This window comes from Oncorhynchus keta, unplaced genomic scaffold, assembly GCF_023373465.1.
Source record: "Oncorhynchus keta strain PuntledgeMale-10-30-2019 unplaced genomic scaffold, Oket_V2 Un_contig_6766_pilon_pilon, whole genome shotgun sequence".
NCBI classification, from domain to species: domain Eukaryota; kingdom Metazoa; phylum Chordata; class Actinopteri; order Salmoniformes; family Salmonidae; genus Oncorhynchus; species Oncorhynchus keta.
The window spans coordinates 56435-73823 of record NW_026289049.1 but is presented as its reverse complement, the minus strand read 5'-3'; the positions used below and the strand labels follow the sequence as shown (position 1 = coordinate 73823).

At 43.2% G+C, this 17389-nt stretch overlaps 1 protein-coding gene across 1 annotated transcript; it reads left to right on the top strand.

The window, feature by feature from the left end:
• Nucleotides 1-379: 379 nt before the first annotated feature.
• Nucleotides 380-16985, top strand: LOC118380394 (tetratricopeptide repeat protein 39B-like). The gene is made up of 18 exons (XM_052511395.1): nt 380-586; nt 7975-8015; nt 8602-8706; nt 8981-9112; nt 9562-9638; nt 10626-10755; nt 11359-11464; nt 11694-11759; nt 12047-12155; nt 12640-12707; nt 12788-12847; nt 13107-13268; nt 15013-15104; nt 15323-15443; nt 15540-15651; nt 15818-15935; nt 16091-16207; nt 16303-16985. The coding sequence occupies exons 1-18, from the start codon at nt 554-556 to the stop codon at nt 16415-16417; spliced, it is 1764 nt and encodes a 587-aa protein (XP_052367355.1). The 5' UTR covers nt 380-553; the 3' UTR covers nt 16418-16985.
• The last annotated feature ends 404 nt before the right edge of the window (nt 16986-17389 follow it).

Below are 17389 nucleotides of genomic sequence, written 5' to 3'. Positions count from 1 at the left end.
ATCGAATGCAATCAACTTTCAGCCGGGCAAAAACACGCCTAAACGGGTGCCCGGGCGAGATTAATCGAACCCCTTCTCTAATACAGGCTAATTGTGGGGCTGCGTTTTGCATTTTTAAAATGTATATTTAACCTTTATTTAACTAGGCAAGTCAGTTAAGGACTAATTCTGGGCCAATTGTGCGCCGTCCTATCGGACTACCATTCACGGCCGGATTTGATACAGCCTGGTTTCGACTCAGGTACTGTCGTGACGCCTCTTGCAATGAGATGGAGTGCCTTAGACCGCTGCGCCACTCCGGAGCCCTGCAATTTAGGTGGGTGGGTCCTTGATTATGTAACCCCACCATGCATAATTTAGTAGGCTATTTTATAAAGGTGTCAAATGGGCAAGTTCTCTTCCTTCTGGTGAAAGATTAACTCCAAAGCCCAATAGCTATTTTTTTCGTCTAAATTCAGAGAGAACTATTCTTTCTTTCAACAACTGGTATCTTTTAGACCTATTCCCCCCAATGTATTTATAAATACGTTTCTTCTTTATTTGATAATCGAACATGGCTCACGTGAAGAATGGGAACATCCAAAAGGTAAGACGTTTTTAGCCTTTTTACTTATTTTTATTTGAATGTTCAATAGGCCTACATTTTATTTAAAGGTTAAATCTGTAATGTTGATATCATTGATGATCAGTCCTTGTAGATCTGTCCATGGATTTTAAAGTGGTTACATTTCAATAACAATGTTAAATATATGTCAACAGTCCTTCTTCCAAAGGACCCTTCTATGGATAAAATTGTGATGTAATTTTTGGGGGTTATTTTGTATGTCCACTAAAATAATCTTCTATCATGGGACTGACCAACATTGTTTTGTTGTTGTTGGCCAAATCCTACTTTCTATAGAAGCGTTCAATATAATTGTTGTATAGCATCATACACATTACTTTAGAGTTGGAAAGTGTAATTTGGTCGAAGCTGCCTAATAGCTTCATTGTTTTGTTCTTTAAAAGGTCCAATGTTGCCTTTTTTTTAATCTCAAATTCAAATCATTTCTGAGTAACAATTAAGTGGGCTGCTTTACTAACCACGTTTCCATCCCCAGTTGTTATGCTATTAAAGTCATATGCTACCTTCTAAACAAATCAACAAAGACCGCTGTGATGGAAATAGGAGGTTTCGGGTACAATTTTATGCATGCAGACAGGCCTAATTTGTTCGTTGGACATGGTAGGATATTTTTGTGTCGTAAAATTCGTTATGCGAGAGATGGCATTGTAAAGGGCTGTAAGCGCATCTATTGATATAATAAACACCATGTCCACGTAAAATTGGAGTCAATTTCTAAAATAAGTTAATATTTTCTAGATATGGTGTGTTGTCCTCCCACTAAAAGTCGGGAAACCATGCAGTTTATAGGCTACAGATGAATTGCATTCATAAACTCAGTATTACAAAAACAGACCTACATCCACACTATAGCTAAATGATTTTGCGTTAAACCAGCGAGCTTGATCTGTTAAAATATCGAATATTAATTCAGGAACATGCACATGCAAGACTGATAGTGAGAGGTGAAAGTGCATTATACCAGAATCAGGTAGGCTACAAGTAGGGATGCAGGAAGAGGATGATGTGGGCCTACAGCAAGAAGTAAAAAAGTTTGCCCAACTAGGTAATCATTCATTATTTGGATTATCTCAATTATCGTTCTCACTGCGTGACAATGCACATGTGTTATAGCCTACAATTGTTATCGTCCTTGAAGCCAAAAACAAGACATGCATTTTGGGTAAATGCTCTAAATAGCAAGTTGTTCAGTTATTTTCATACCAATAGGGCTGTTGAGGAACTACCGTACCAATAGGGCTGTTGAGGAACTACCGTACCAATAGGGCTGTTGAGGAACTACCGTACCAATAGGGCTGTTGAGGAACTACCGTACCAATAGGGCTCTCCTAGCTGTGCTGTTGAACTACCATACCAATAGGGCTCTCCTAGCTGTGCTGTTGAGGAACTACCATACCAATAGGGCTCTCCTAGCTGGGCTGTTGAGGAACTACCATACCAATAGGGCTCTCCTAGCTGGGCTGTTGAGGAACTACCATACCAATAGGGCTCTCCTAGCTGGGCTGTTGAGGAACTACCATACCAATAGGGCTCTCCTAGCTGGGCTGTTGAGGAACTACCATACCAATAGGGCTCTCCTAGCTGGGCTGTTGAGGAACTACCATACCAATAGGGCTCTCCTAGCTGGGCTGTTGAGGAACTACCATACCAATAGGGCTCTCCTAGCTGGGCTGTTGAGGAACTACCATACCAATAGGGCTCTCCTAGCTGGGCTGTTGAGGAACTACCATACCAATAGGGCTCTCCTAGCTGTGCTGTTGAGGAACTACCATACCAATAGGGCTCTCCTAGCTGGGCTGTTGAGGAACTACCATACCAATAGGGCTCTCCTAGCTGGGCTGTTGAGGAACTACCAATAGGGCTCTCCTAGCTGGGCTGTTCAGGAACTACCATACCAATAGGGCTCTCCTAGCTGTGCTGTTGAGGAACTACCATACCAATAGGGCTCTCCTAGCTGTGCTGTTGAGGAACTACTAGAGCAAGCGGAGTTGTTTTCTATGGAACACAACCCTGCATCCCCGCCATCACACAATTACTGTTTACGCATTCTAAAAAGGTCCATACTAAATTGCAAACTGGTCAGGTGGGCATTTGAAAGTGTGTTCTATTGCCAATATGGCTAGCTAAGTTACTAAATACAGTCTTAGTGTTAGACTTTCACAAGGCAATTCAGAGAAGCAGATCGTCATTTTGGTGTGCATATATACTGAACAAAAATATAAAGGCAACATGCAACAATTAACGATTTTACTGAGTTACAGTTCATATAAGGACATCAGTAAATTGAAGTAAATGCATTAGGCCATAATCTATGGATTTCACATGACTGGGCAGGGGCCACCCACTTGGGAGACATGCCCATCCAATCAGAATGAGTTTTGACATTGGCGGTGGCTTATGATAGAGAACTTAACATTAAATTCTCTGGCAAAGGCTCTGGTGGACACTCCTGCACTTAGAATTCCGATTGCACACTCCCTCGAGTCTTGAGACATCTGTGGCATTGAGTTGTGACAAAAATGCACATGTTACAGTGGCCTTTTGGTGTCCCCAGCACAAGGTGCACCTGTGTAATGATCAAGCTCTTTAATCAGCTTCTCGATATGCCACACCTGTCAGATGGATCGATTTATCTTGGTAAATGGGAGAAATGCTCACTAACAGGGATGTAAACACATTTGTGCTCAAAATTTGAGAAGGTTTTTGTGCATATGGAACATTGATGGTATCTTTTATTTCAGCTCATGAAACATGGGACCAACACTTTACATGTAGCGTTTATATTTTTAATCAGTATATTATCACAGCGCTGGCAAAGATGGTTGACCAACTCCCTGACCAAAATGACTGACATTTATTCCATCATAAGAAGATTGATGGCCATTCTGATATTCTAATTCTATGTGCATGTTACTGTACAGCCCCTGTGTCCCAAGGTCAAAGCAAATCTTATTGGTCACATACACATGGTTGGCAGATGTTAACGCGAGTGTAGCGAAATGCTTGTTCTTCTAGTTCCGACAGTGCAGTAATATCTAAGTAATCTAACAATTCCCCAACAACTACCTAATACACACATCTAAAGGGGTGAATGAGAATATGTACATGTAAGTATATCGATGAGCGATGTCCGATCGGCATAGGCAAGGTGCAGTAGATGGTATAAAGTACAGTACATACATACACTGCTCAAAAGAATAAAGGGAACACTTACATTGTGTTTAACTCCAAGTCAATCACACTTCTGTGAAATCAAACTGTACACTTAGGAAGCACTGATTGACAATACATTTCACATGCTGTTGTGCAAATGGAATAGACAACAGGTGGAAATTATAGGCAATTGGCAAGACACCCCCAATAAAGGAGTGGTTCTGCAGGTGGTGACCACAGACCACTTCTCCGTTCCTATGCTTCCTGGCTGATGTTTTGGTCACTTTTGAATGCTGGCGGTGCTTTCACTCTAGTGGTAGCATGAGACGGAGTCTACAACCCACACAAGTGGCTCAGGTAGTGCAGCTCATCCAGGATGGCACATCAATGCGAGCTGTGGCAAGAAGGTTTGCTGTGTCTGTCAGTGTAGTGTCCAGAGCATGGAGGCGCTACCACGAGACAGGCCAGTACATCAGGAAACGTGGAGGAGGCCGTAGGAGGGCAACAACCCAGCAGCAGGACCGCTACTTCCGCCTTTGTGCAAGGAGGAGCAGGAGGAGCACTGCCAGAGCCCTGCAAAATAACCTCCAGCAGGCCACAAATGTGCATGTGTCTGCTCAAACGATCAGAAACAGACTCCATGAGGGTGGTATGAGGGCCCGACGTCCACAGGTGGGGGTTGTGCTTACAGCCCAACACCTTGCAGGACGTTTGGCATTTGCCAGAGAACACAAAGATTGGCAAATACGCCACTGGCGCCCTGTGCTCTTCACTGATGAAAGCAGGTTCACACTGGGCACATGTGACAGACGTGACAGTCTGGAGACGCCGTGGAGAACGTTCTGCTGCCTGAAACATCCTGCATGACCGGTTTGGCGGTGGGTCAGTCATGGTGTGGGGTGGCATTTCTTTGGGGGGCCACACAGCCCTCCATGTGCTCGCCAGAGCCTGACTGCCATTAGGTACCGAGATGAGATCCTCAGACCCCTTGTGAGACCATATGCTGGTACGGTTGGCCCTGGGTTCCTCCTAATGCAAGACAATATGTGGCTGGAGTGTGTCAGCAGTTCCTGCAAGAGGAAGGCATTGATGCTATGGACTGGCCCGCCCGTTCCCCAGACCTGAATCCAATTGAGCACATCTGGTTCATCATGTCTCGCTCCATCCACCAACGCCACATTGCACCACAGACTGTCCAGGAGTTGGCGGATGCTTTAGTCCAGGTCTGGGAGGAGATCCTTCAGGAGACCATCCGCCACCTCATCAGGAGCATGCCCAGGCGTTGTAGGGAGGTCATACAGGCACGTGGAGGCCACACACACTACTGAGCCTCATTTTGACTTGTTTTAAGGACATTACATCAAAGTTGGATCAGCCTGTAGTGTGGTTTTCCACTTTAATTTTGAGTGTGACTCCAAATCCAGACCTCCATGGGTTGATAAATTTGATTTCCATTGATAATTTGTGTGATTTTGTTGTCAGCACATTCAACTTTGTAAAGAAAAAAGTATTTAATAAGAATATTTCATTCATTCAGATCTCGGATGTGTTATTTTAGTGTTCCCTTTATTTTTTTGAGCAGTGTATGATATGAGTAATGTAAGATATGTATACATTATTTAAAGTGACTAGTGATCCATCTATTAAAGTGGCCAGTGATTGGGTCTCAATGTAGGCAGCAGCCTACAGTTAGTGATGGCTGTTTTAGAAGCTGTTTTTCAGTCTCTCGGTCCCTGCTTTGATGCACCTGGACTGATCTCGCCTTATGAACAGACAGTGGCTCGGTGGTTGTCTTTGATTATCTTTTTGGTCTTCCTGTGACACCGGGTGCTGTAGGAGGGCAGGTAGTTTGCCCTCTGATGCATTGTGCAGACCGCACCACTCTCTGGAGAGCCTTGCAGTTGAGGGCGGTGCAGTTGACGTACCAGGCTGTTATGCAGCCCAACAGGATGCTCTCAATTGTGCTTCTGTAAAAGTTTGTCAGGGTTTGGGTGACAAGCCAAATTTCTTCAGCCTCCTGTGGTTGAAGAGGCGCTGTTGATCCTTCTTCACCAAATTCTCTGTGTGTGTGGACCTTTTCAGTGTCTGTGATGTGTACGCCCAGGAACTTAACTTTCCACCTTCTCCACTGCTGTCCCTTCGATGTGGATAGGGGGGTGCTCCCTCTGCTGTTTCCTGAAGTCCACGATCATCTCCTTTTGTTGACGTTGTTTTCCTGACACCACACTCAGAGTGCCCTCACCTCCTCCCTATAGGCTGTCTCTTTTTTGTTGGTAATCAAGGCCACTACTGTTTTGTCATCTGCAAACTTGATGATTGAGTTGGAGGCGTGCATGGCCACGCAGTCGTGGGTGAACAGGGAGTACAGGAGGGGGCTGAGCACGTTAAGGGTCAGCCAAGTGGAGATGTTGTTTCCTACCGTCATCACCTGGGGGCAGCCCAGGACCCAATTGCACAGGGAAGGGTTGAGACCCAGGGCCTCTAGCTTGATGTCGAGTTTGGAGGGTACTATGGTGTTGAATGGTGAGCTGTAGTCAATGAACAGCATTCTTACATAGGTATTCCTTTTGTCCAGATGAGATGGGGCAGTGGGATGGCGATTGCGTCTGTGGCCCTGTTGGGGCGGTATGCAAACTGAAGTGGGTCTTGGGTGGCTGGTAAGGTGGCGGTGATATGATCCTTGAGTAGTCTCTCAGTGCACTTCATGATGACAGAAGTGAGTGCTATGGGGTTTTAGTCATTTAGTTCAGTTATCAGTGACACTTATCAAAATTGGCTTTTCAGAACCGGTATATAGATAGGTATGAGTGTAAAGAGCTAACCTACGTCAATTTTGTTTTAAAACTTCGCCATCGGCCAAAACGGGGCACCTGGCTCACGCCTAGGAAGCAGCACGGTTCTAAAACTAATGCAATCAACAGTAACCTGGTTCACCTGGGGTATTAAAGCCTTGTTCACATTGGCAGTTTGAAATTACTCAAATCCATATTTTTTTTTTGCATTTCTGAAAAGAGTCTTTTCTTTTTCCTGCATTCTGAACAGCCAAAAAGCACATGGAATCGGTTATTTTAAGACCCGCTTCAAAGCCCTTTTGTTGGTCGTTTGAAGTCCGGTACAAATCTGATTCCTGGTCCTGTGACTTGTCTTAACGGTCAAATCTGATTTATTTGCCCTGAAGTGGTTTTTAGACTGTTATTCTGCATATCTTATTATTTGCGAGCCACGACAGTTTGACAAGAACATGTGGTAGCTAACTAGCTTGTTAATTGTTGACAAACAAATTAGTTTGTGTGCTAGAGAGCTAAACAGCTAGCTAGTTGACTGCTGTGGCTCGCAGTCAACTGTGGCTAGCAGTCAACTATTTTGAAAGTTGGACCGTCTTATTCTTTGAAGCTCAAAACATTTCTTTACACTGATTGAGTATTCCAAGCACCTGGGAAACGTCCATGGCAGGCATTGTTGTCACCTTAGCTTGTTATATAACTTCTGAGTGAAAGGAACCACGAGCACCACCACCAATCAGCCTACACCACTGTGCACACACCCGTCATTACTATGACAACTAGCATAGCCATGTCACCAAATTACTGCAGTCTGAACACACACCCAGCCGATTTGGTCACTTGTAACTTGCGGTTTGGACAGTCAGTATTCCAAAGCGGATTAGAAAAGCAAAACTGATTTGAGCGTAAAGGCCTGCAGTGTGAACAAGGATTAATAAACCCCTCACTGTAAGGGACTTCTTTGTTATTGCCTTCCCTTTGAAGTAATAACTGATTAGAAACACCTCAAGGAAGAGGGTAAGGAAGGATACACTTAAGGAACTTGAATGAGGCCAACATTCTCAATTATCCAATGGGAATCCTGTGACAAATGCACTGCTATACCAAAAGATGAAAAATAAATTCACTGCGATGGTATTTCGATTGATTCTCACGAGGTTACGTTTACACTTATCCCATGTCTTATATTTGTCCACTAATTGGCCTTTTGACCAATCAGATCAGCTCTGAAAAAGAGCTCTGAAAAAGAACAGATGTGAAAAGCTCCAATGGGATTGGTCAAAAGACCAGTTAGTGGAGAGAAGTATGAAAATATGTCTGCCTGTATAAACACAGCCAAAGGGCTTGCAGAATGGCTAGGCACTGATGATGGCTCCTTGTGCAGTTGATAAACTTGATTTCCTTGACTTTCAGATGGACCCAGAGGATCCCTTTCTCCTGGTACCTGATAAGATGTAAGTCTCCTACTTCACAAGTCTTTAAGATACACACTGATTTAGCTCTTCCCTCTATGTAAAAAGGGCTATGTAACCATAGTTACAGTATTAATGCCTACAGCACAAATCTCAGCCGATGAAGACACATTGTGTTCTGTGTCTAAATACATATTTAATACAGTCTGCCACATGCTGTGATTGCTATAGCCCCCATACTCAACTGGTGGACTGCAATCCGGACCCAGAACAGGGTCAATGTGGACTCAAGTTTTTTAGGAACTCTGTTGGGATTTGACCCCTGGTATCATATAAACACACAAGACATGGAAGAGTGTCGAATTATAGGAAAGTAGCTTTAAAGTTTCCAAATTCAACGCCAGCAAGAGGGGTTTGAACAGTTTGGAATCGCATGGGTTGTGAGTTTTGTTTTATTACGCCAATAAATGACCTTATGCCGCCTAGGACATTTTGTTACCCAACCTTCTCAAATAGTACTTGAGTAACCCTTTGGCTGATTTTGACAGGACTCTAGAAATGACATCCATGTGTGGAACATTACTGGAGAAATACTACACCTGATCTGCACTTCTGTTTCCCTTCCCAGGAAATCCCAGATGGATTTAGAGACTGCGTTGCAGGATAGTGCCAAAGCCCTTGACCTCTTCCTCAACAACCGGTTCTCAGACGCCTTGGATCTCCTCAGACCCTGGTATGTCCCAGTCAACTTCATCATAGCTTGCCTTGAGGCTTTACATGCTTTAAGATGAACTGCTCATGTCTGTCTCTAATAGTGATTGGCGATGACCTGTTCGGTAAAGTGTATTCTACTGCAATATTGCCAACACAAATTGTCCTAATTGGCTACCAGAAACTGTCCACCTTCTCTGTGTATATTCATTGGTTGGTCACATTGGATCCATTTCTCAATAAAAATGCTTCTCGAGTTTCTTCTGTTTCTGAAGGGCTTTGTCATGTTCTCTCAGGAGGAGCCAGAGTATGTACCACGCTGTGGGCTACAGCAGCATGCTGGCCATGCAGGCGGGCATGACCTTTGAACCCAAGGATGTTGAAAAGGCCATGACTGCTCTGAAGGAGTCTCTGCAGACGTGCCAGATGTACGGTTTTGCTTCTCTCATAGAAATGACATGAATGTAGGGCATCTCATTCTATAAAGTTTCAATTGCCAATGCATTGAAGAAGCTTTATCTCACACGTCAGATTCAGACATTGTTGGGCAATGGCAGGACTTAGAGCTAGAGTCTTGAATCGAAACAATAGCTAAGCCGACACCCCGCCTCTGTTTTGGTAAAGAGCTGAAGGATGGACCTGGAGTAATCCAACAATGGATGATGCAAAAGGACTGTTAGTTTGCAAACATTGGAGTTACCCCATCAGAACCCAACATGTACATTTGGTTATGACAGTTGAACTACGCTCATGAGGCATTTATCTGTGTTATATTCTTCAAGAATCAATCGTAGTGTACATATTACACATTTTTGTCCAAAGGTAGATGTAGCAACTAAGGATTGTAACTTTAACACAGTACGTTATCTCATCACAGGTTCCGGAAAAAGACTACCGTGGTGGAGGCCATCACTGAGATGTTTTACAAGCAGCCAGCTGACGACTTAACTGAAGGTGTGATTGGCTACCATCTCCGTGATGGTTGTAGGTTATAAAGGAGGATATCAATATGTCGACATCTAGACATCCATACGTGTCATCCATACTGAAATATACATGTTTCATGACTGGCCTTTTGATTGATTTCATGTATTTTATTGTTTGGGTTGTCATGCTTCAGGATGCCCAGCACACATGGGGTTAAAATACTATTTTCTGTAGCATAATTATAATATATGCACAGTATAGTTTTTGGAAAGTTCAGACCCCATTACTTTTTCCACAGTTTGTTAAGTTATTCTAAAATGTATTAAATGACTTTTCAATCTACACACACACAATACCCCATAATGACAAAGCAAAAATATGTTTTTAGAAATGTTCGCTAATTAATTTTTTTTTTTTTAAATCATGTTTACGTACATGTTCAGACCCTTTACTCAGTACTTTGTTGAAGCGCCTTTGGCAGCGATTACAGCCTTGATTCTTCTTGGGAATGTGCCTCAACACAATCCTGTTTTGGCGCTCCACGGACAATTCCTTTGACCTCATGGCTTGGTTTTTGCTCTGACATGCACTGTCAACTGTGGGACCTTATATAGACAGGTGTGTGCCTTTCCAAATCATGCCCAATCTATTGAATTTACCACAGGTGGACTCCAATCAAGTTGTAGAAACAGCTCAAGGATGATCAATGGAAACAGGATGAACCTGAGCTCAATTTCAAAGGGTCAATAGCAAAGGCTCTGAATACTTTTGTAAATACATTTCTATGTTCTGCAGAAATGTCTAAACCTGTTATTGTGTGTGTAGATTGACAAATGTATTTAATCAATGTCAGAATAAGGCAACGTAACAATGTGGAAAAAGGGAAGGGGTCCTGAATACTTTCCGAATGCACTGTTTACATGTACTACATCCACATTGGTTTAAATGTGTGGGTCTGTTCTGGACTTTTGACTGACGGACACCTCTCTTTTTTTTGCTCCATGCCCGCTGCAGAGGAGATGCATGCGGAGTTGTGCTATGCTGAGACGCTATTGCAGAAGGCTGTACTCACTTTTCTGGACGAGAGCATGATCAGCTTCATCAAAGGAGGCATGAAGATCCGCAACAGCTTTCTGATCTACAAGTGGGCAGTTTTTGATTTAGTTATTTTATTTTTTCTTCACACGACTTACCCTGGTCTTGCATGGTTTCACATGAACTGGTTGATGATATAATGTGAAAAGGATATTATGTTTTGTGTTTGGGTAGTCCAGCCACAGGTGGCTGGTGACACCTTAATTGGGGAGGACAGGCTCAAAGTAATGGCTGGAATGGTATCAAGCACATCAAACGTGGTTTCCATATGTTTGATACCATTCACACCATTCCAGTTTATTATTAGCCGCCTCTACCATCCTGTCACCAGCCTCCTGTGCTTTCAGTATATGAATGACTGTTCTCAGAATTGATGCACTAGAAAGCAATGAATCAGATGTTATCAAGCAGTGATTGTTTTTAGCAGGGTCACATTTGAGAGTCAAGTATTTTGGGAGATCTTGCATGGTTGATACTGTACTCAAGTTCATAGTTCAATATGTCATTCTGTCCATGAGCTGCTGTTGTCTATAAATGTTCTGTATTATGTCATGTTTTGTGTGGACCCCAGGAAGAGTAGCTGCTTCATTAGCAATGTCTAATGTGGATCCTTATAAAATAACCAAATGCCTGTTTGGCTCCTCTCTACAAGGGAATGTGATGTTATGTCAACCATGGCAAAGAACCAGTCTGACCAGATGAGCACACAAACTCACTTCAGGAGCGGTGTGAACATGGGCATTGGTTCATTTAACTTGGTAAGAGCGTTGGTGTTTCAGCTTCAGCGTTATGGGTGAGGTAGAAGATGGTAGGACAGGCAGATTAATAAGAGTTGCTAAAGCGGTCAAATGTAAGATTACAAATGTTTTTTCTCAACTCAAAAAAAAATTATGAATGTTTTTTTCCTTGACATGGAAGGGGGATTTTTGTTTTGTGGTCCTCAGATGCTGAGGTCACTATCTTCACCATTTGGTTTTCCTCTTTCAGTATTTGTCTCTCTTGCCGAGCAAGGTCCTCAGACTACTGGAGTGGATGGGATTCTCTGGAGACCGGGTAGGTGACGAGGAGCAGTCTCACCACTTCTCTCTCTGACAGACTATTCAGCATCACACACTGGTCGCCTTGCAAAACACTCCTTTTCTCTTGGATAGTCCAAGTGGGGAGTCTATTTTTCTTCAAAGTAATTATTGTCCCCCAAAAACGGAGTGCTTGCATAAGTAAAAAAAGAATACATCTGTAAATGTTTGAAATTATACATTTCTTTAGTTTGCTTCCCATTATGTCTCATAATTATGACGATGCAATGAAGTGGATGTAGTTGATAGAGGCTTGTTGTGCAGGAAGTGGGTCTGTCCCAGCTGAGGGAGGGGGCAGCCAGCAACAGCCTGCGCTCCATCCTCAGCACTTTGTGCCTCCTGATGTACCACCTCTACATCAGCGTCATACTGGGTAAGGTACAGATCTTAGGATCAGCTTTCCCTCCCCGAAACCTTACCATAACCTCTGAACCCTAAATTGGGGAAAACCCAAAAAGGACCCAAGACCTGTGTCTAAGGGCAACATTTGACTTACTCCTTAAATGCCACAGGCCACTGGAGTTTTGAGGATAAAGGATGCCCTCTGGTGGTGCTAAACTGCTCCATTGTTACGACAGTACTGTGATCATCAACTGTCGCAGTCATGCTTTACAAAGTCACTTTGTCTTCAGCTGGTTTCTTATGTGAAGAGCATTTAATCCATTTGTGATCTCTTTTCCACTCATTTATCTTTTGACCAATCAGGTGTTTTCACATCAAATCTTTTTCAGAACTGATCTGATTGGACAAAAGATGAATTATTGAAAAAGACAGGCAGAATTGGACTGCCTGTTTAAATGTATCCTTAGATAATGGGTTTTAATTCACATTGATGCCTTGTCTTACCTTCTCTATAGGTACTGGTGAGGCGAACCTGGAAGAGTCTGATGTTCTTCTGAAGCCCTACATTGAAAAGTTCCCCCATGTAAGTGAACAGTCCCCCTCCTGCAAGGTCCTCCCACTTGCCCATCTCCTCCGTTAACATTGACTGTGGTTGTTCTCTAGGGGGCCCTCATTCTCTTCTACCAGGCCAGGATTGCTCTGCTCAAGGGTAACTTTGAATTTGTGAGTAATCTCCCTTTTTAAGAATGGCATCTTCATACATTTTCCTGGGTTGTATTCATTAGGTACCAAATGGAAGAAAACATAATTGGGAGCAACTTCCTAAACTTGTCCAATGAGAAACGCTTGTGTTCTGCTGCAAAGCATTTTGCTATGCTGTGCCCTAATGAATATGACCCTGTCTGCGATGTTACAAGTTATGAAATCGACCCCTCTGTCTAATAAAAACCATATCTCCTTGTTTTGTGTATCTGTCCGCCAGGCCCAGAAGAAGTTCCTGGAGTGCATAGCTGCACAGCAGGAGTGGCGTCAGATCCACCATCTGTGTTACTGGGAGCTTATGTGGTCCTACTCCTTCCAGCAGGACTGGCTGGAGGCATACCAGTATGCAGACCTTCTCTGCAAAGAGAGCAAGTGGTCCCAGGTATAGTACACCTGTAGCAACCTGACTAAAACATTTAGGATGGAGTTCCCAGGTATAGAACACCTGAAGCAGCCTGACTAAAACATTTAGGATGGAGTTCCCAGGTATAGAACACCTGTAGCAGCCTGACTAAAACATTTAGGATGGAGTTCCCAGGTATAGAACACCTGTAGCAGCCTGACTAAAACATTTAGGATGGAGTTCCCAGGTATAGAACACCTGTAGCAGCCTGACTAAAACATTTAGGATGGAGTTCCCAGGTATAGTACACCTGTAGCAGCCTGACTAAAACATTTAGGATGGAGTTCCCAGGTATAGAACACCTGTAGCAGCCTGACTAAAACATTTAGGATGGAGTTCCCAGGTATAGAACACCTGTAGCAGCCTGACTAAAACATTTAGGATGGAGTTCCCAGGTATAGAACACCTGTAGCAGCCTGACTAAAACATTTAGGATGGAGGTCCCAGGTATAGTACACCTGTAGCAGCCTGACTAAAACATTTAGGATGGAGTTCCCAGGTATAGTACACCTGTAGCAACCTGACTAAAACATTTAAAAGGTATAGTACACCTTTGACTAAAACATTTAGGATGGAGTTCCCAGGTATAGTACACCTGTAGCAGCCTGACTAAAACATTTAGGATGGAGGTCCCAGGTATAGTACACCTGTAGCAACCTGACTAAAACATTTAGGATGGAGGTCCCAGGTATAGTACACCTGTAGCAGCCTGACTAAAACATTTAGGATGGAGGTCCCAGGTATAGTACACCTGTAGCAGCCTGACTAAAACATTTAGGATGGAGGTCCCAGGTATAGTACACCTGTAGCAGCCTGACTAAAACATTTAGGATGGAGTTCCCAGGTATAGTACACCTGTAGCAGCCTGACTAAAACATTTAGGATGGAGGTCCCAGGTATAGTACACCTGTAGCAGCCTGACTAAAACATTTAGGATGGAGTTCCCAGGTATAGTACACCTGTAGCAACCTGACTAAAACATTTAGGATGGAGGTCCCAGGTATAGTACACCTGTAGCAGCCTGACTAAAACATTTAGGATGGAGGTCCCAGGTATAGTACACCTGTAGCAGCCTGACTAAAACATTTAGGATGGAGGTCCCAGGTATAGTACACCTGTAGCAGCCTGACTAAAACATTTAGGATGGAGGTCCCAGGTATAGTACACCTGTAGCAGCCTGACTAAAACATTTAGGATGGAGTTCCCAGGTATAGTACACCTGTAGCAGCCTGACTAAAACATTTAGGATGGAGTTCCCAGGTATAGTACACCTGTAGCAGCCTGACTAAAACATTTAGGATGGAGTTCCCAGGTATAGAACACACACTTTTTGTTGATGTTGCATACACTGGAAAGGTGCAGTGAAATGTGTTATTTTATCGTACCATAGTGGTATGATGCCCTCTGGTGCAGATTAGGATCAAGTGGACATCGATAGATTTTTTTCACCTTGTGTACATGAACCAGTGACATTTCGGTTACTGGCCCAACACTAACCGCTAGGCTGCCCTAGCAGCCTAACTAAAACCATTTTACCTCCCGGTCACAGATTAAGGTCCTTTTCCAGTAACTCTCCTTCTTCACTTAAAATGTTTTTATCCATCCCTTACGGTCTTTCCTCCTTGCTCTTTACAGCTCCCCCATGTTCTAAAACTGGTATATTCCCTGGAGGTCTGGGTACAGATGGCTCATATTCATTGTGACTTTTGTTCTCTCCTGGCAGGCTGTATACGTGTTCCACAAAGCTTCCATCCTCAGCATGATGCCAGAGGAGGAGGTGAAGAAAACTGGGGAGAATGTGGAACAGTTGTTCAGGTATGTGTTGTCAATAAAGACATTTTATTTGTATGGCACCCAAAGATACTATACAACTTGAAAGAAAGTAGGACCACACCAAAAAAAAGATGACTATATTTTCAGGATGGCATAAATGTAATATTTACATGAATCATAAACTGAACAGAAGGCACTATTACAAAGGGAAGGTGGGTTGTTAAGGTTTATAGCTATGGCTACTTTCGTGTGTCTTATAGGCAAGTGGAGAGCCTGCGGCTGAGGATTGCAGGGAAGTCTATCCCAACGGAGAAGTTCGCCGCGAAGAAGGCTCAGCGGTACAGCGCCGCAACCCCAGTGACGCTGGTGATTCCTGCCGTGGTGAGAACTCTTCTTTTTTATTTATTTAGTCAAAGCAATATACGGGAACTTTTAAAATGTGGTATTTAGGTCTAAAATGCATTTTCCTCATGACAGGAAATGATATACGTTTGGAATGGCTTCACCATCATTGGCAAAAGGCCTGAACTGACAGAGAGCATTCTGGTCACTATCGAGAAAGCAGAGGAGCAACTGAAGAATGACCCAAGTGAGTTTACCTTCACAATGCTCTAGGTCTAATCTATGGGACGGTGTGGGGGTCTCAAGGGGGGAAAATGGTCAGGTGTGGTAGAAATGCCAGGGCTGATTTCTGGTCCGTCAGCCCCTGTCTAACACAGAATAATCAAGGTTTTTTTATTTCTTTCCTCTCCCAGATCCATCAGAGTACCACGTGGATGACCAGTGCATGGTCCAGATGCTGAAGGGGCTGTGTCTGCGACACCTGGGCCATCTGGACCAGGCCCAACTCTGCTTCACACACGTCATCTCCAGGTAAGGCTATTATCACCATTCTCTGATCATTGAGGAATGTGGTTTGTGTGGCACCTCAGGGGGCAGCCCGCCATCTACTAAGACTATTGATTCACCCAAATGTAATAGATCTGTTGGCTTTCTTACAATCTGATTGTTGTGATTTGTTTTGACAGTGAAAACAGGATCAAGCATGACTGCTACCTGGTGCCATACAGCATGTATGAACTGGGTCTTCTCTACAAGCAGCAAGGAGACTTGGGGAAGGCTACCACCACCATAGAAAATGCCAAGTAAGTGTCAATTGAAACCAGCACTACTTTAGATGCATTGTTTGTTGCCTGGGATGAAGAGTAAATGTTATTAAGACGTATCTGGATGTTTACAGGCAGAACTACAAGGGTTATAGCATGGAGTCGAGGCTACACTTCCGTATCCATGCTGCCCTTAACACAATGGGGACTTCGGTGGCCAAACTTCCACCCCACCGCACGTCAGCTTGAGGTCGTGAAGGTCAAAGGCACCACTGCCAACGAGGAAATGCTGAATATCTTGGTTCCATTCTACCTTGATATGGAGGTGTACAGACTTGAAAGAGTATTGATTATAGTACACATAGAAAAAGCCTGCACTTAAAATGTAAACGTTGCAATATGACAATTTGAGTCTTTTCTGTAGGGCCGACTCATGACTAGAGATTTGAGTACATAAATCATTTTAAGCACAAATCTTCCATTGTAATTGATTCATAATTTACAAGAAACATGTGAGCTACACACTTGGACCTTAAGTTAGGATATGGCCTAAATGTTTTGGGTTTAGCCTTTTGATTTGAGTCTGTAAAGACATGTACCTGTACGGTTTCTGTTCTCTTATACTTATGTTCTATACACATAATGCTGTTATACATTCTGCTCTGTTTAATTTTCTGCTAATTTTAACCAATTTACATTTGAACACATGGTTCTTTATTATCCACGTATGAAGGTGCACTGGAAATGCGAAGTTGTACCTGTCATTGTACGAAGTGATTACTCAAAAGATTTTGACAAATAAAACTGTTGGAATGGATGAATGAGTTTTTATTTTTTGCATGAATTGTCTGCCATTCATTCACTGACAATTAGATCCGACAATGAGCCCACTTGTCACTATCAGATCTCAATAACAAAACGCATCACACCTACAAAACTGCACATTACTGTTGTCTGCGCAGCAAACTATAACTGTTCAGTCAGTTTTCAGAGGATGCTTTTTGTTACTATTCAGTACTGTATCCAAATCAGAGGTTGTTATAGCGCGTTTACTGTACAATCAAACTCCAACCGATATGTTTCAGGTGGTTTGTGTGTGTATATATACAAACAAAAGTACGTGGACACATCTTCAAATGAGTGGATTCGGATATTTCAGCCATCCGTTGCTGACAGGTGTATAAAATCGAGCACACCGCCATGCAATCTCCATTCACACAC